Source organism: Taurulus bubalis, assembly GCF_910589615.1.
Source record: "Taurulus bubalis genome assembly, chromosome: 7".
Lineage (NCBI taxonomy): Eukaryota > Metazoa > Chordata > Actinopteri > Perciformes > Cottidae > Taurulus > Taurulus bubalis.
In genome coordinates this window covers 29,032,807-29,052,419 of record NC_136595.1, presented here as the reverse complement: position 1 = coordinate 29,052,419, position 19,613 = coordinate 29,032,807, and the positions used below count along the sequence as shown (strand labels likewise).

At 48.9% G+C, this 19,613-nt stretch overlaps 1 protein-coding gene across 1 annotated transcript in view; it reads right to left on the bottom strand.

Annotated features, from left to right (window-relative positions):
* Positions 1-19,613, bottom strand: part of LOC306738678 (uncharacterized protein) — a 23,040-nt gene continuing 3,427 nt past the window's right edge. The window contains exons 2-5 of the mRNA XM_079220567.1: positions 4,412-4,508; positions 2,715-2,868; positions 1,263-1,393; positions 1-850 (exon numbers count right to left, since the gene is read on the bottom strand). Of these exons, the coding sequence (XP_079076693.1) occupies positions 849-850; positions 1,263-1,393; positions 2,715-2,868; positions 4,412-4,508 (384 nt within the window). The 3' untranslated portion in view covers positions 1-848. The remainder of the gene's footprint in view (positions 851-1,262; positions 1,394-2,714; positions 2,869-4,411; positions 4,509-19,613) is intronic.

The window sequence follows — 19,613 nt, the reverse complement described above, 5'->3', positions numbered from 1 at the left end:
TTTAAAACTCTTTGTTTTTATTCGTCATCATAATGACCCAAACAAACAAACAAACAAACAAACAAACAAACAAACAAACAAACGCAAACACAGATTGTGGATCAGCTGTTCAGGTCTCAGGTGTTATTGATCATATCTGCTGACCTTGAGACGACCTTCAGCTCACGTTTATTCTCTGTGAACCAGATGTAACCGTCAGGAAAAAGCAGGAAATAAGCTTCACTTTCTCCTCCGTTAGTCTTTATTGATTCCACTGGTTTTAATGAAGAGAGGCTCTTATTGTGAAAGTCTAACTTTCTCTTCATAACACAGCTGCTTAAGCAGAGAGAACATGCTGCATTCTGGGAATAAACCCATGCGTCATTATTTCTGTTTCTCACAGCAGCGGATTCTCAAATCTCTGATGTCCCTGAATGCACCAGCATGTACATTTACTCAAGTACTGCTCTGAAGTACTGAGTGAGGTACTTGTACTTTACTTCAGTACTCTCACTTTGTACTTCATCTCAGAGGAAATATTCTGTTTAAAAACAAGAAGTCGCTTTCTCTCTGCGGAAAGTTTCATTCTCTGAAGTTATATTTATTCTTTAAATTAATTTAAATCAATGTAAAAACTGAGGGAGGATTTATGTTCAATATTAATATTAAGAAAATAGCCTTTTGGCTAACTCTGGCACATTTAACAGAAATGTTGTATTAATGTGCCCTTATTAAATAAACCATTTAAAAGAAAGAAGAAGATAAATGTGACGAAGCGGCGTTGAGCTTCAGAGGAACTCAGTGGTGAAGAAGACGAAGCTTCAGACAGGAAGTGCAGCAGTCATGTGGTCTGTTTAGGCTCCGCCTCCTCCTGAAACATGGTTTCATCATTATGGGTTATTGCAGCATTAATAAAAGACTCAGTGACGTTTGTTTAACGGACATTTCTGTCTCCTAAACGATTAATGAGAAAAAAGTTCCAGATGATGATAATTATTTAATAGATAATGTTGGAATAAAAGTAGTTATTACATATGAATAGATATTAATGGCCTGCACTTATTGGATAATAACTTGTTGATCTGAAGATTCTTTATTGATATTTTTCCTGCTCAGTTGTATTTTAATAATAATATTGAATGTCCCTGCAGTGACAGTATCCCACCAGCAGGAGGAGCTGCTCTCACTGATCTGAGAGTAAAAGAAACAACGATCTCTCATAAAAACATCAATAATTATTATAAATGATGCGTTCGGGTGCAGCAGGATATGTGAGTTCTTACAGGGGATCAGATGCAGAGCGCTGCAGACCAACAGCACCAGGACAGGAAGTCCAGAGAGGGAGGAAGAGGAGGACGAAGGGTCCTGCTGCGCCTCCTGAGGAGCTTCAGAGTCCACGTCCTTACACTTCAGCCTGTCACACACACACACACACACACACACACACACACACACACACACACACACACACTGTTACATGTCTGTTACATGTCTGTTAGATGCCTGTTACATGTCTGTTACAGGTCTGTTATAGGTATGTTATAGGTCTGTTAGATGTCTGTTACATGCCTGTTATAGGTCTGATAGAGGTCTGTTACATGTCTGTCAATAGGTCTGTTACATGTCTGTTACAGGTCTGTTATAGGTATGTTATAGGTCTGTTACATGTCTGTTACATGCCTGTTATAGGTCTGTTAGAGGTCTGTTACATGTCTGTCAATAGGTCTGTTACATGTCTGTTACATGTCTGTTACAGGTCTGTTACAAGTCTGTTAGAGGTCTGTTAGAGGTCTGTTACATGTCTGTTACAGGTCTGTTAGAGGTCTGTTACAAGTCTGTTAGAGGTCTGTTACATGTCTGTTACATGTCTGTTAGAGGTCTGTTACATGTCTGTTTGAGGTCTGTTAGAAGTCTGTAAGAGGTCTGTTAGAGGTCTGTTACAGGTCTGTTAGAGGTCTGTTACATGTCCTTTTGAGGTCTGTTACAGGTCTGTTAGAGGTCTGTTAGAAGTCTGTTACAGGTCTGTTACAGGTCTGTTAGAGGTCTGTTAGAAGTCTGTTACAGGTCTGTTACAGGTCTGTTAGAGGTCTGTTACATGGCTGTTACATGTCTGTTAGAGGTCTGTTAGAGGTCTGTTACAGGCCTGTTAGAGGTCTGTTACAGGTCTGTTAGAGGTCTGTTACAGGCCTGTTAGAGGTCTGCTACAGGTCTGTTAGAGGTATGTTACATGTCTGTTAGAGGTATGTTAGAGGTCTGTTACAGGTCTGTTACAGGTCTGTTAGAGGTCTGTTACATGTCTGTTACAGGTATGTTAGAGGTCTGTTACAAGTCTGTTATAGGTCTGTTACATGTCTGTTACAGGTCTGTTAGAGGTCTGTTAGAGGTATGTTACATGTCTGTTAGAGGTCTGTTAGAGGTCTGTTAGAAGTCTGTAAGAGGTCTGTTAGAGGTCTGTTACAGGTCTGTTAGAGGTCTGTTAGAGGTCTGTTACATGTCTGTTACATGTCTGTTAGAGGTCTGTTAGAGGTCTGTTACAGGTCTGTTACATGTCTGTTAGAGGTCTGTTATAGGTCTGGTATAGGTCTGTTACAGGTCTGTTACAGGTCTGTTACATGTCTGTTAGAAGTCTGTTACAGGTCTGTTACATGTCTGTTACATATCTGTTAGAGATCTGTTATAGGTCCGTTACAGGTCTGTTACAGGTCTGCATGCGGACCAGGCGGATGTGGACTCACAGCTGCTTCTGCAGGTACTGCTGCCGGGACTCGCAGGCCCCGGTCCGACTCTGAGCCGCCAGCATCTGACTCTCCGCCGCCGCTCTCAGGTTGGAGTAGGACCGGGCCAGGTGGCCCACCTCGGTCAGGTTCTGCTGCAGGGCCTCGATGTGGTCTGGGGGACAACACGTGTCATGAACATGTTTTTAACATGTCATCATAATGTTATTAACATGTTATCATAATGTTACTAACATGTTATCATAATGTTATTAATGCAATTAATGCTCAATGTTGAGCTTAGATCTATATTCTGTTTTGAGAGACAACAGCAGAAAAGATCTCATGGAGGCTTTTCGCAAAACGGCAAGAATGGTTGAGTCGTGCATGAGCATTGTAACCTGCTAACGGAAACATTTCCATGAAAGTACAGGCACTCACCATGTATTTATTTATTTGACGTTTATGTCTGTGTACTTTGTACTTTTGTACTATGTAAAGTTATCATGTTCATGGAGAGTTCGTCCTGAAACCAGAAGGTAGCGGTTCATCCTGTTCTCCATAGTTTCATGTTGAAGTGACCTTGAGCAAGGACACTTCAAGGACACTTTTTTTAATAATCTGCATCGCCCCGCGGCCAACCTGTCATACCTCCGCGCCCCACTAGAGGGTCGCGCCCCACAGTTTGAGAACCACTGTGTTATCAGCATGTGGTGTTATCATAATGTTATAAACATGTGCTGTTGTTATAAAACATAAATGTGTGAGTGATGTTTATCACACAATGCTGTTCATATCTTCTCCTAACAGGAAGCCTTGTTTCCCGCCGCTGATTCACAGCAGGAAGTCACTGCATTAAAGTCTTCCTCCCTTCCCAGCATGCGCCTGTGCTGTTTCTCCTCCTTAAACAAGGTTTCCACTTCCCAGCATGCTCCTGTGCTGTCTTAATGTAATCATTAAAATATGTATAATATATTTTGTTAATTCCTTCTTTCTATTTCTGTAGTTATTTCTTTACTTCTTTATTTCATTACTTCTTATTTCTTTATTTCTTTACTTCTTATTTCTTTATTTCTTTACTTCTTATTTCTTTACTTCTTTACTTCTTATTTCTTTACTTTTCTTTCTTCTGGCAGCAAATTGTTGTTGTTGTTTGTTTACAGTATTTATAGAGTTATATTTCTATCTCGTGGTTTCTGAGGTTTGAAGCAGACTTTCCTCTCGGAGCTGAAACACATTCCTGTTTGTTTACTCTGACTCACGGTGGCCATGGCAACGGGAAAGCTGGGCCCAGAAGGCTCCTTTCATGGCGCGACCGCGAGTTTCCTACTGAGGGTTACCTTCCTGCAGGCCGAGAGTCTTATTATAATGTCATTATAATGTTATCAACATGGTAGTATAATGTTATTAGCATGGTATTATAATGTTATTAACATGGTATTATAATGTTATTATAATGTTATTAACATGTTATATAATGTTATTAACATATTATATAATGTTATTAACATATTATATAATGTTATTAACATGTTATTATAATGTTATTAACATGAGCTTTACCTTCCTGCAGGACGATCTGAGCCGAGAGTCTTATTATAATGTTATTAACATGTTATTAACATGTTATTAACTTATTATAAATGTTATATATTGTTATTAACATATTATATCATGTTATTAACATGTTATTATAATGTTATTAACATGAGCTTTACCTTCCCGCAGGACGATCTGAGCCGAGAGGTTGAACTCCGTCTGCTGGAGCGTCTCCACGCTCAGCTGCAGGACGCTGATGTTCCCGTTCAGGACCTCCTGCAGCACCAACGAAGAAGAAGAAGAATAAGTAGATTATTCTCTCCTCAGCATTAGAGCCTCATTTAGCACTCATCGTCACGCGTTCCCACTGATCGTCACGCGTTCCCATCGTCACGCATTCCCATTGATCGTCACGTGTTCCCATTGATCGTCACGCGTTCCCATCGTCATGCGTTACCATCGTCATGCGTTCCCATCGTCATGCGTTCCCATCGTCATGCGTTACCATCGTCACGCGTTCCCATCGTCACGCGTTCCCATCGTCACGCGTTCCCTTCGTCACGCGTTCCCATTGATCGTCACGCGTTCCCATTGATCGTCACGCGTTCCCATTGATCGTCACGCGTTCCCATTGATCGTCACGCGTTCCCATCGTCACGCGTTCCCATTGATCGTCACGCGTTCCCATTGATCGTCACGCGTTCCCATTGATCGTCACGCATTCCCATCGTCACGCGTTCCCATCGTCACACGTTCCCATCGATCGTCACGCGTTCCCATCGTCATTCGTTCCCATTGTCACGCGTTTCCATCGATCGTCACGCGTTCCCATCGATTGTCATGCGTTCCCATTGATCGTCACGCGTTCCCATTGTCACGCGTTCCCATTGATCGTCACGCATTCCCATTGATTGTCACGCATTCCCATTGATTGTCACGCGTTACCATTGTCACGCGTTCCCATTGATCGTCACGCATTCCCATTGATTGTCACGCATTCCCATTGATCGTCACGCGTTCCCATTGTCACGCGTTCCCATTGATCGTCACGCATTCCCATTGATTGTCACGCATTCCCATTGATCGTCACGCGTTCCCATTGATCGTCACGCATTCCCATTGATTGTCACGCGTTACCATCGATTGTCACGCGTTCCCATTGATCGTCACACATTCCCATCGATTGTCACGCGTTACCATTGATCGTCACGCGTTCCCATCGATCGTCACGCGTTACCATCGATTGTCACGCGTTCCCATTGATCGTCACGCGTTCCCATTGATCGTCACGCGTTCCCATTGATCGTCACGCGTTCCCATTGATCGTCACGCGTTCCCATTAATCGTCACGCGTTCCCATTGATCGTCACGCGTTCCCATTAATCGTCACGCGTTCCCATCATCACGCGTTCCCATTGATCGTCACGCGTTCCCATTGTCAAGCGTTCCCATTGATCGTCACGCATTCCCATTGATTGTCACGCGTTCCCATCGTCACGCGTTCCCATTGATCGTCACGCGTTCCCATCGTCACGCGTTCCCATCGTCACGCGTTCCCATCGTCACGCGTTCCCATCGTCACGCGTTCCCATTGATCGTTACGCGTTCCCATCGTCACGCGTTCTCATTGATCGTCATGCGTTCCCATCGTCACACGTTCCCATTGATCGTCACGCGTTCCCATTGATCGTCACGCGTTCCCATTGATCGTCACGCGTTCCCATCGTCACGCGTTCCCATTGATCGTCACGCGTTCCAATTAATCGTCACGCGTTCCCATTGATCGTCACGCGTTCCCATCGTCACGCGTTCCCATTGATCGTCACGCATTCCCATCGTCACGCGTTCCCATCGTCACGCGTTCCCATCGATCGTCACGCGTTCCCATCGTCATGCGTTCCCATTGATCGTTACGCGTTCCCATCGTCACGCGTTCCCATTGATCGTCATGCGTTCCCATCGTCACACGTTCCCATTGATCGTCACGCGTTCCCATTAATCGTCACACATTCCCATTGATCGTCACGCGTTCCCATTGATCGTCACGCGTTCCCATTGATCGTCACGCGTTCCCATCGTCACGCGTTCCCATTGATCGTCACGCGTTCCCATTAATCGTCACGCGTTCCCATCATCACGCGTTCCCATTGATCGTCACGCGTTCCCATTGATCGTCATGCGTTCCAATCGTCACGCGTTCCCATTGATCGTCACGCGTTCCCATTGTCACGCGTTCCCATTGATCGTCACGCATTCCCATTGATTGTCACGCGTTCCCATCGTCACGCGTTCCCATTGATCGTCACGCGTTCCCATCGTCACGCGTTCCCATCGTCACGCGTTCCCATTGATCGTTACGCGTTCCCATCGTCACGCGTTCCCATTGATCGTCATGCGTTCCCATCGTCACACGTTCCCATTGATCGTCACGCGTTCCCATTGATCGTCACGCGTTCCCATTGATCGTCACGCGTTCCCATCGTCACGCGTTCCCATTGATCGTCACGCGTTCTCATTAATCGTCACGCGTTCCCATTGATCGTCACGCATTCCCATCGTCACGCGTTCCCATCGTCACGCGTTCCCATCGATCGTCACGCGTTCCCATCGTCATGCGTTCCCATTGATCGTTACGCGTTCCCATCGTCACGCGTTCCCATTGATCGCCATGCGTTCCCATCGTCACACGTTCCCATTGATCGTCACGCGTTTCCATTAATCGTCACACATTCCCATTGATCGTCACGCGTTCCCATTGATCGTCACGCGTTCCCATTGATCGTCACGCGTTCCCATCGTCACGCGTTCCCATTGATCGTCACGCGTTCCCATTAATCGTCACGCGTTCCCATTGATCGTCACGCGTTCCCATCGTCACACGTTCCCATTGATCGTCACGCGTTCCCATTGATCGTCACGCGTTCCCATTGATCGTCACGCGTTCCCATCGTCACGCGTTCCCATTGATCGTCACGCGTTCCCATTAATCGTCACGCGTTCCCATTGATCGTCACGCGTTCCCATTGTCACGCGTTCCCATCGTCATACGTTCCCATTGATCGTCACGCATTCCCATCGTCACGCGTTCCCATCGTCACGCGTTCCCATCGATCGTCACGCGTTCCCATCGTCATGCGTTCCCATTGTCACGCGTTTCCATCGATCGTCACGCGTTCCCATCGATTGTCATGCGTTGCCATTGATCGTCACGCATTCCCATTGTCACGCGTTCCCATCGATCGTCACGCGTTCCCATCGTCATGCGTTCCCATTGATCGTTACGCGTTCCCATCGTCACGCGTTCCCATTGATCGTCATGCGTTCCCATCGTCACACGTTCCCATTGATCGTCACGCGTTCCCATTAATCGTCACACATTCCCATTGATCGTCACGCGTTCCCATTGATCGTCACGTGTTCCCATTGATCGTCACGCGTTCCCATCGTCACGCGTTCCCATTGATCGTCACGCGTTCCCATTGTCACGCGTTCCCATTGATCGTCACGCGTTCCCATTAATCGTCACGCGTTCCCATTGATCGTCACGCGTTCCCATCGTCACGCGTTCCCATTGATCGTCATGCGTTCCCATCGTCACACGTTCCCATCGTCACACGTTCCCATTGATCGTCACGCGTTCCCATTGATCGTCACGCGTTCCCATTGATCGTCACGCGTTCCCATCGTCACGCGTTCCCATTGATCGTCACGCGTTCCCATTAATCGTCACGCGTTCCCATTGATCGTCACGCGTTCCCATCGTCACGCGTTCCCATCGTCACGCGTTCCCATTGATCGTCACGCATTCCCATCGTCACGCGTTCCCATCGTCACGCGTTCCCATCGATCGTCACGCGTTCCCATCGTCATGCGTTCCCATTGTCACGCGTTTCCATCGATCGTCACGCGTTCCCATCGATTGTCATGCGTTGCCATTGATCGTCACGCATTCCCATTGTCACGCGTTCCCATTGATCGTCACGCATTCCCATCGATTGTCACGCGTTACCATCGATTGTCACGCATTCCCATTGATCGTCACGCGTTCCCATCGATCGTCACGCGTTACCATCGATTGTCACGCGTTCCCATTGATCGTCACGCGTTCCCATTGATCGTCACGCGTTCCCATTGATCGTCACGCGTTTCCATCGTCACGCGTTCCCATCGTCACGCGTTCCCATTGATCGTCACGCATTCCCATCGTCACGCGTTCCCATCGTCACGCGTTCCCATCGATCGTCACGCGTTCCCATCGTCATGCGTTCCCTTTGTCACGCGTTTCCATCGATCGTCACGCGTTCCCATCGATTGTCATGCGTTCCCATTGATCGTCACGCATTCCCATTGTCACGCGTTCCCATTGATCGTCACGCATTCCCATTGATCGTCACGCGTTACCATCGATTGTCACGCGTTCCCATTGATCGTCACGCATTCCCATCGATTGTCACGCGTTACCATCGATTGTCACGCATTCCCATTGATCGTCACGCGTTCCCATTGATCGTCACGCGTTACCATCGATTGTCACGCGTTCCCATTGATCGTCACGCGTTCCCATTGATCGTCATGCGTTCCCATTGATCGTCACGCGTTCCCATTGATTGTCACGCGTTCCCATCGTCACGCGTTCCCATCGTCATGCGTTACCATCGTCATGCGTTCCCATCGTCACGCGTTCCCATTGATCGTCATGCATTCCCATCGATCGTCACGCGTTCCCATCGATCGTCACGTGTTCCCATCGTCATGCGTTCCCATTGTCACGCATTCCCATTGATCGTCACGCGTTCCCATTGATCGTCACGCATTCCCATTGATCGTCATGTGTTCCCATTGATCGTCACGCGTTCCCATCGTCACGCGTTCCCATCGTCACGCGTTCCCATCGTCACGCGTTCCCATTGATCGTTACGCGTTCCCATTGATCGTCACGCGTTCCCATTGATCGTCACGCGTTCCCATCGTCACGCGTTCCCATTGATCGTCACGCGTTCCCATTGATCGTCATGCGTTCCCATCGTCACGCGTTCCCATTGATCGTCACGCTTGTGATGCTCGCTTGTGATGATCGTCACGCGTTCCCATTGTCACGCGTTCCCATTGATCGTCACGCATTCCCATTGATCGTCACGCGTTACCATCGATTGTCATGCGTTCCCATTGATCGTCACACATTCCCATCGATTGTCACGCGTTCCCATTGATCGTCACGCGTTCCCATTGATCGTCACGCGTTCCCATTGATCGTCATGCGTTCCCATCGTCACGCGTTCCCATTGATCGTCACGCGTTCCCATTGTCACGCGTTCCCATTGATCGTCACGCATTCCCATTGATTGTCAAACGTTCCCATCGTCACGCGTTCCCATTGATCGTCACGCGTTCCCATCGTCACGCGTTCCCATCGTCACGCGTTCCCATTGATCGTCACGCGTTCCCATCGTCACGCGTTCCCATCGTCACGCGTTCCCATTGATCGTCACGCGTTCCCATCGTCACGCGTTCCCATCGTCACGCGTTCCCATCGTCACGCGTTCCCATTAATCGTTACGCGTTCCCATCGTCACGCGTTCCCATCGTCACGCGTTCCCATTGATCGTCATGCGTTCCCATCGTCACACGTTCCCATCGTCACACATTCCCGTTGATCGTCACGCGTTCCCATTGATCGTCACGCGTTCCCATTGATCGTCACGCGTTCCCATTGATCGTCACGCGTTCCCATCGTCACGCGTTCCCATCGTCACGCGTTCCCATCGTCACGCGTTCCCATTGATCGTCACGCATTCCCATCGTCACGCGTTCCCATCGTCACGCGTTCCCATCGATCGTCACGCGTTCCCATCGTCATGCGTTCCCATTGTCACGCGTTTCCATCGATCGTCACGCGTTCCCATCGATTGTCATGCGTTGCCATTGATCGTCACGCATTCCCATTGTCACGCGTTCCCATTGATCGTCACGCATTCCCATCGATTGTCACGCGTTACCATCGATTGTCACGCATTCCCATTGATCGTCACGCGTTCCCATCGATCGTCACGCGTTACCATCGATTGTCACGCGTTCCCATTGATCGTCACGCGTTCCCATTGATCGTCACGCGTTCCCATTGATCGTCACGCGTTTCCATCGTCACGCGTTCCCATCGTCACGCGTTCCCATTGATCGTCACGCATTCCCATCGTCACGCGTTCCCATCGTCACGCGTTCCCATCGATCGTCACGCGTTCCCATCGTCATGCGTTCCCTTTGTCACGCGTTTCCATCGATCGTCACGCGTTCCCATCGATTGTCATGCGTTCCCATTGATCGTCACGCATTCCCATTGTCACGCGTTCCCATTGATCGTCACGCATTCCCATTGATCGTCACGCGTTACCATCGATTGTCACGCGTTCCCATTGATCGTCACGCATTCCCATCGATTGTCACGCGTTACCATCGATTGTCACGCATTCCCATTGATCGTCACGCGTTCCCATTGATCGTCACGCGTTACCATCGATTGTCACGCGTTCCCATTGATCGTCACGCGTTCCCATTGATCGTCATGCGTTCCCATTGATCGTCACGCGTTCCCATTGATTGTCACGCGTTCCCATCGTCACGCGTTCCCATCGTCATGCGTTACCATCGTCATGCGTTCCCATCGTCACGCGTTCCCATTGATCGTCATGCATTCCCATCGATCGTCACGCGTTCCCATCGATCGTCACGTGTTCCCATCGTCATGCGTTCCCATTGTCACGCATTCCCATTGATCGTCACGCGTTCCCATTGATCGTCACGCATTCCCATTGATTGTCAAACGTTCCCATCGTCACGCGTTCCCATTGATCGTCACGCGTTCCCATCGTCACGCGTTCCCATCGTCACGCGTTCCCATTGATCGTCACGCGTTCCCATCGTCACGCGTTCCCATCGTCACGCGTTCCCATTGATCGTCACGCGTTCCCATCGTCACGCGTTCCCATCGTCACGCGTTCCCATCGTCACGCGTTCCCATTAATCGTTACGCGTTCCCATCGTCACGCGTTCCCATCGTCACGCGTTCCCATTGATCGTCATGCGTTCCCATCGTCACACGTTCCCATCGTCACACATTCCCGTTGATCGTCACGCGTTCCCATTGATCGTCACGCGTTCCCATTGATCGTCACGCGTTCCCATTGATCGTCACGCGTTCCCATCGTCACGCGTTCCCATCGTCACGCGTTCCCATCGTCACGCGTTCCCATTGATCGTCACGCATTCCCATCGTCACGCGTTCCCATCGTCACGCGTTCCCATCGATCGTCACGCGTTCCCATCGTCATGCGTTCCCATTGTCACGCGTTTCCATCGATCGTCACGCGTTCCCATCGATTGTCATGCGTTGCCATTGATCGTCACGCATTCCCATTGTCACGCGTTCCCATTGATCGTCACGCATTCCCATCGATTGTCACGCGTTACCATCGATTGTCACGCATTCCCATTGATCGTCACGCGTTCCCATCGATCGTCACGCGTTACCATCGATTGTCACGCGTTCCCATTGATCGTCACGCGTTCCCATTGATCGTCACGCGTTCCCATTGATCGTCACGCGTTTCCATCGTCACGCGTTCCCATCGTCACGCGTTCCCATTGATCGTCACGCATTCCCATCGTCACGCGTTCCCATCGTCACGCGTTCCCATCGATCGTCACGCGTTCCCATCGTCATGCGTTCCCTTTGTCACGCGTTTCCATCGATCGTCACGCGTTCCCATCGATTGTCATGCGTTCCCATTGATCGTCACGCATTCCCATTGTCACGCGTTCCCATTGATCGTCACGCATTCCCATTGATCGTCACGCGTTACCATCGATTGTCACGCGTTCCCATTGATCGTCACGCATTCCCATCGATTGTCACGCGTTACCATCGATTGTCACGCATTCCCATTGATCGTCACGCGTTCCCATTGATCGTCACGCGTTACCATCGATTGTCACGCGTTCCCATTGATCGTCACGCGTTCCCATTGATCGTCATGCGTTCCCATTGATCGTCACGCGTTCCCATTGATTGTCACGCGTTCCCATCGTCACGCGTTCCCATCGTCATGCGTTACCATCGTCATGCGTTCCCATCGTCACGCGTTCCCATTGATCGTCATGCATTCCCATCGATCGTCACGCGTTCCCATCGATCGTCACGTGTTCCCATCGTCATGCGTTCCCATTGTCACGCATTCCCATTGATCGTCACGCGTTCCCATTGATCGTCACGCATTCCCATTGATCGTCATGTGTTCCCATTGATCGTCACGCGTTCCCATCGTCACGCGTTCCCATCGTCACGCGTTCCCATTGATCGTTACGCGTTCCCATTGATCGTCACGCGTTCCCATTGATCGTCATGCGTTCCCATCGTCACGCGTTCCCATTGATCGTCACGCGTTCCCATTGATCGTCACGCTTGTGATGCTCGCTTGTGATGATCGTCACGCGTTCCCATTGTCACGCGTTCCCATTGATCGTCACGCATTCCCATTGATCGTCACGCGTTACCATCGATTGTCATGCGTTCCCATTGATCGTCACACATTCCCATCGATTGTCACGCGTTCCCATTGATCGTCACGCGTTCCCATTGATCGTCACGCGTTCCCATTGATCGTCATGCGTTCCCATCGTCACGCGTTCCCATTGATCGTCACGCGTTCCCATTGTCACGCGTTCCCATTGATCGTCACGCATTCCCATTGATTGTCACGCGTTCCCATCGTCACGCGTTCCCATTGATCGTCACGCGTTCCCATCGTCACGCGTTCCCATCGTCACGCGTTCCCATTGATCGTCACGCGTTCCCATCGTCACGCGTTCCCATCGTCACGCGTTCCCATTGATCGTCACGCGTTCCCATCGTCACGCGTTCCCATCGTCACGCGTTCCCATTAATCGCTACGCGTTCCCATCGTCACGCGTTCCCATCGTCACGCGTTCCCATTGATCGTCATGCGTTCCCATCGTCACACGTTCCCATCGTCACACATTCCCATTGATCGTCACGCGTTCCCATTGATCGTCACGCGTTCCCATTGATCGTCACGCGTTCCCATTGATCGTCACGCGTTCCCATCGTCACGCGTTCCCATCGTCACGCGTTCCCATCGTCACGCGTTCCCATTGATCGTCACGCGTTCCCATCGTCACGCGTTCCCATCGTCACGCGTTCCCATCGTCACGCGTTCCCATTGATCGTCACGCATTCCCATCGTCACGCGTTCCCATCGTCACGCGTTCCCATCGTCACGCGTTCCCATCGATCGTCACACGTTCCCATCGTCATGAGTTCCCATTGTCACGCGTTCCCATTGTCACGCGTTTCCATCGATCGTCACGCGTTCCCATCGATTGTCATGCGTTACCATCGATCGTCACGCGTTCCCATTGATCGTCACGCGTTCCCATTGATCGTCACGCGTTCCCATTGATCGTCACGCGTTCCCATCGTCACGCGTTCCCATTGATCCCACTGATCGTCCTCACGTCTTAACGTGACACCAGTAGCACCAACGTGGGACTCGCTTCATGAGATTCTTTTGCACCTGGACTCCAAGAGACGGGAGGAGATAAAGTTCCTGCCTGTGGAGTCTAACTTTAGATCTTCACTAAAGTCTTCATCGAGTGATTCTTTAATTAAGAGAAGACCTCTTGAAACCTGTTATGAAGGCCGGACCAGACCGGACGGGACCAGACCGGACCGGACCGGACCAGACCAGACCAGACCAGCTGTGCCAGGCGGCTGTCTGCCCTCAGGGTTCAGCTGCTGATTGAAAGCAGGACGTCTGAGAATGTTTTTTAGAAACATTCCTTTCGTTGAACGCAGCAGATAAAGTTAGACCAGCTCTTTACCCAGAGTCCTGCAGGGTCCAGCTCTTAAAGGAACAGTCCGAAGAGGCTTCTACTCCCCGAGCAACATACAGTCCACACAGTACTCACACACAGTACTCACACACAGTACTCACACAAGTCTTTGAGACCAAACAAACTGTGGAGGAGCTCAACAGGAAGTAATGCACAGGAAGTGATGCACAGGAAGTGATTCACAGGAAGTGATGCACAGGAAGTGATGCACAGGAAGCGGCGTGAGATAAAAAAATCACTTCTTGTCTGAGCTTCTTCCAGGTTAAGAACATTAAATGTATCAAGACAAAGATTTATTTATTTTTAAAGCACAGAAATGATGAATAAAGTCAATGATTCAGGTCCAGAGGACGAATGAGGAAAGCAAACTCACACTGTGTCGTCACGGTTACTCTCTACTCTTTAAGTTAGTAAGGAGGGAGGGAAGGAAGGAAGGAAAGGAAGGAAGGAAAGGAAGACCTTCATCACCTTTCACAGGAGGAAAATGTGACCAGGTGACACTAACAAACTCTCAAAGGATCCCAGCCAACGGGTTACAGACAAAACCACCTCAGAACCAGTGAAGTGAGTCCGCTGCCTCTAAATATCACAGGACCGCCGCAAATATCACAGCTGGCTCACAGTTTCACAGCTGAAGAGCAGCTCGCTCAGAAATCTACCCAGCATGCAGCGGGTTAAGGAGAGCTGCTCAGCGCTGAGTCGTCTGAGGACAAGTGATCAACAGCTGGACCTCAGGTGGATTCAATCAGTGAGGTGTGGAAGCATACAGCTCACTATCAGGCTTTCATTTTGTAGGAATGCAGAGGCATGGCAGCAGTATCAGGCTTTTATTTTGTAGGAATGCAGAGGCATGGCAGCAGTATCAGGCTTTTATTTTGTAGGAATGCAGAGGCATGGCAGCAGTATCAGGCTTTTATTTTGTAGGAATGCAGAGGCGTGGCAGCAGTATCAGGCTTTTATTTTGTAGGAAAGCAGAGGCGTGGCAGCAGTATGAGGCTTTTATTTTGTAGGAATGCAGAGGCGCGGCAGCAGTATCAGGCTTTTATTTTGTAGGAATGCAGAGATCTGGCAGCAGTATGAGGCTTTCTATTTTGTAGGAATGCAGAGGCGTGGCAGCAGTATGAGGCTTTTATTTTGTAGGAATGCAGAGGTGTGGCAGCAGTATGAGGCTTTTATTTTGTTGGAACACAGAGGCGTGGCAGCAGTATGAGGCTTTTATTTTGTAGGAATGCAGAGGTGTGGCAGCAGTATGAGGCTTTTATTTTGTAGGAATGCAGAGGCGTGGCAGCAGTATCAGGCTTTTATTTTGTAGGAATGCAGAGGCGTGGCAGCAGTATGAGGCTTTTATTTTGTAGGAATGCAGAGGCGTGGCAGCAGTATCAGGCTTTTATTTTGTAGGAATGCAGAGGCGTGGCAGCAGAATGAGGCTTTTATTTTGTAGGAATGCAGAGGCGTGGCAGCAGTATCAGGCTTTTATTTTGTAGGAATGCAGGGGCGTGGCAGCAGTATGAGGCTTTTATTTTGTAGGAATGCAGAATATCAGGCTTTTATTTTGTAGGAATGAAGAGTATCAGACTTTTATTTTGTAGGAATGCAGAGTATCAGGCTTTTATTTTGTAGGGATGCATAGGGTGAACACATCAATCTCTCTAGCAGCTCAGGCTGGAGACAGGAAGCTGAAGAACAGCGTTTCCTGTGTTGACGTGAATCTACTTCCTGTTGAGTCGACCGACCTCATGAATTCAGCTGCTGATATAAAGTCTCTGTTGCCGGGTTCAGACCAGGACCAGACGTGTCTCACAGAGACAGAACCTTCTGAACTGGACCAGGTTTGGTTGTTTACTTCTAACCAATCAGCTGCCTGAAGCTGGAGCACTTCCTGTTTAACAAGTGAAAACTATAACAACACAACTTGTAAAACAAGAAGCTGTTTTATATCAAACTGAAACTAGACAGTAGTATACAGGTACTCTGTTCTCTACCTGTTCAGGTTCTCTACCAGGTTCTATGTTCTCTACCTGCTCAGGTTCTCTGTTCTCTACCTGCTCAGGTTCTATGTTCTCTACCTGCTCAGGTTCTCTGTTCTCTACCTGCTCAGGTTCTCTACAAGGTTCTATGTTCTCTACCTGCTCAGGTTCTCTACCAGGTTCTCTGTTCTCTACCTGTTCAGGTTCTCTACCAGGTTCTATGTTCTCTACCTGCTCAGGTTCTATGTTCTCTACCTGCTCAGGTTCTCTGTTCTCTACCTGCTCAGGTTCTATGTTCTCTACCTGCTCAGGTTCTCTGTTCTCTACCTGCTCAGGTTCTCTACCAGGTTCTATGTTCTCTACCTGCTCAGGTTCTCTGTTCTCTACCTGCTCAGGTTCTCTACCAGGTTCTATGTTCTCTACCTGCTCAGGTTCTCTGTTCTCTACCTGCTCAGGTTCTATGTTCTCTACCTGCTCAGGTTCTCTGTTCTCTACCTGCTCAGGTTCTCTGTTCTCTACCTGCTCAGGTTCTCTACAAGGTTCTATGTTCTCTACCTGCTCAGGTTCTCTACCAGGTTCTATGTTCTCTACCTGTTCAGGTTCTTTGTTCTCTACCTGTTCAGGTTCTCTGTTCTCTACCTGCTCAGGTTCTCTACCAGGTTCTCTGTTCTCTACCTGTTCAGGTTCTCTGTTCTCTACCTGTTAAGGTTCTATGTTCTCTACCTGTCCAGGTTCTCTGTTCTCTACCTGTTCAGGTTCTCTGTTCTCTACCTGTTAAGGTTCTATGTTCTCTACCTGTCCAGGTTCTCTGTTCTCTACCTGTTCAGGTTCTCTGTTCTCTACTTGTCCAGGTTCTCTGTTCTCTACCTGCTCAGGTTCTCTACCAGGTTCTCTGTTCTCTACCTGTTCAGGTTCTCTGTTCTCTACCTGTTCAGGTTCTCTGTTCTCTACCTGTTAAGGTTCTCTGTTCTCTACCTGTTCAGGTTCTCTGTTCTCTACCTGTCCAGGTTCTCTGTTCTCTACCTGTTAAGGTTCTATGTTCTCTACCTGTCCAGGTTCTCTGTTCTCTACCTGTTCAGGTTCTCTGTTCTCTACCTGTCCAGGTTCTCTGTTCTCTACCTGTTCAGGTTCTCTACCAGGTTCTCTGTTCTCTACCTGTTCAGGTTCTCTGTTCTCTACCTGCTCAGGTTCTCTACCAGGTTCTCTGTTCTCTACCTGCTCAGGTTCTCTACCAGGTTCTCTGTTCTCTACCTGTTCAGGTTCTCTACCAGGTTCTCTGTTCTCTACCTGTTCAGGTTCTCTGTTCTCTACCTGCTCAGGTTCTCTGTTCTCTACCTGCTCAGGTTCTCTGTTCTCTACCTGCTCAGGTTCTCTACCAGGTTCTATGTTCTCTACCTGCTCAGGTTCTCTGTTCTCTACCTGCTCAGGTTCTCTACCAGGTTCTCTGTTCTCTACCTGCTCAGGTTCTCTGTTCTCTACCTGCTCAGGTTCTATGTTCTCTACCTGCTCAGGTTCTCTGTTCTCTACCTGCTCAGGTTCTCTGTTCTCTACCTGCTCAGGTTCTCTACAAGGTTCTATGTTCTCTACCTGCTCAGGTTCTCTACCAGGTTCTCTGTTCTCTACCTGTCCAGGTTCTCTGTTCTCTACCTGTTCAGGTTCTCTGTTCTCTACCTGTTAAGGTTCTATGTTCTCTACCTGTTCAGGTTCTCTGTTCTCTACCTGTTAAGGTTCTATGTTCTCTACCTGTCCAGGTTCTCTGTTCTCTACCTGTTCAGGTTCTCTGTTCTCTACCTGTCCAGGTTCTCTGTTCTCTACCACCTGCTCAGGTTCTCTACCAGGTTCTCTGTTCTCTACCTGTTCAGGTTCTCTGTTCTCTACCTGTTCAGGTTCTCTGTTCTCTACCTGTTAAGGTTCTCTGTTCTCTACCTGTTCAGGTTCTCTGTTCTCTACCTGTCCAGGTTCTCTGTTCTCTACCTGTAAAGGTTCTATGTTCTCTACCTGTCCAGGTTCTCTGTTCTCTACCTGTTCAGGTTCTCTGTTCTCTACCTGTCCAGGTTCTCTGTTCTCTACCTGTTCAGGTTCTCTACCAGGTTCTCTGTTCTCTACCTGTTCAGGTTCTCTGTTCTCTACCTGCTCAGGTTCTCTACCAGGTTCTCTGTTCTCTACCTGCTCAGGTTCTCTACCAGGTTCTCTGTTCTCTACCTGTTCAGGTTCTCTACCAGGTTCTCTGTTCTCTACCTGTTCAGGTTCTCTGTTCTCTACCTGCTCAGGTTCTCTGTTCTCTACCTGCTCAGGTTCTCTGTTCTCTACCTGCTCAGGTTCTCTACCAGGTTCTATGTTCTCTACCTGCTCAGGTTCTCTGTTCTCTACCTGCTCAGGTTCTCTACCAGGTTCTCTGTTCTCTACCTGCTCAGGTTCTCTGTTCTCTACCTGCTCAGGTTCTATGTTCTCTACCTGCTCAGGTTCTCTGTTCTCTACCTGCTCAGGTTCTCTGTTCTCTACCTGCTCAGGTTCTCTACAAGGTTCTATGTTCTCTACCTGCTCAGGTTCTCTACCAGGTTCTATGTTCTCTACCTGTTCAGGTTCTCTGTTCTCTACCTGTTCAGGTTCTCTGTTCTCTACCTGCTCAGGTTCTCTACCAGGTTCTCTGTTCTCTACCTGTCCAGGTTCTCTGTTCTCTACCTGTTCAGGTTCTCTGTTCTCTACCTGTTAAGGTTCTATGTTCTCTACCTGTTCAGGTTCTCTGTTCTCTACCTGTTAAGGTTCTATGTTCTCTACCTGTCCAGGTTCTCTGTTCTCTACCTGTTCAGGTTCTCTGTTCTCTACCTGTTAAGGTTCTATGTTCTCTACCTGTCCAGGTTCTCTGTTCTCTACCTGCTCAGGTTCTCTGTTCTCTACCTGTCCAGGTTCTCTGTTCTCTACCTGTTCAGGTTCTCTACCAGGTTCTCTGTTCTCTACCTGTTCAGGTTCTCTGTTCTCTACCTGCTCAGGTTCTCTACCAGGTTCTCTGTTCTCTACCTGTTCAGGTTCTCTACCAGGTTCTCTGTTCTCTACCTGTTCAGGTTCTCTGTTCTCTACCTGCTCAGGTTCTCTGTTCTCTACCTGCTCAGGTTCTCTGTTCTCTACCTGCTCAGGTTCTCTGTTCTCTACCTGCTCAGGTTCTCTGTTCTCTACCTGCTCAGGTTCTCTGTTCTCTACCTGCTCAGGTTCTCTACAAGGTTCTATGTTCTCTACCTGCTCAGGTTCTCTACCAGGTTCTATGTTCTCTACCTGTTCAGGTTCTCTGTTCTCTACCTGTTCAGGTTCTCTGTTCTCTACCTGCTCAGGTTCTCTACCAGGTTCTCTGTTCTCTACCTGTCCAGGTTCTCTGTTCTCTACCTGTTCAGGTTCTCTGTTCTCTACCTGTTAAGGTTCTATGTTCTCTACCTGTTCAGGTTCTCTGTTCTCTACCTGTTAAGGTTCTATGTTCTCTACCTGTCCAGGTTCTCTGTTCTCTACCTGTTCAGGT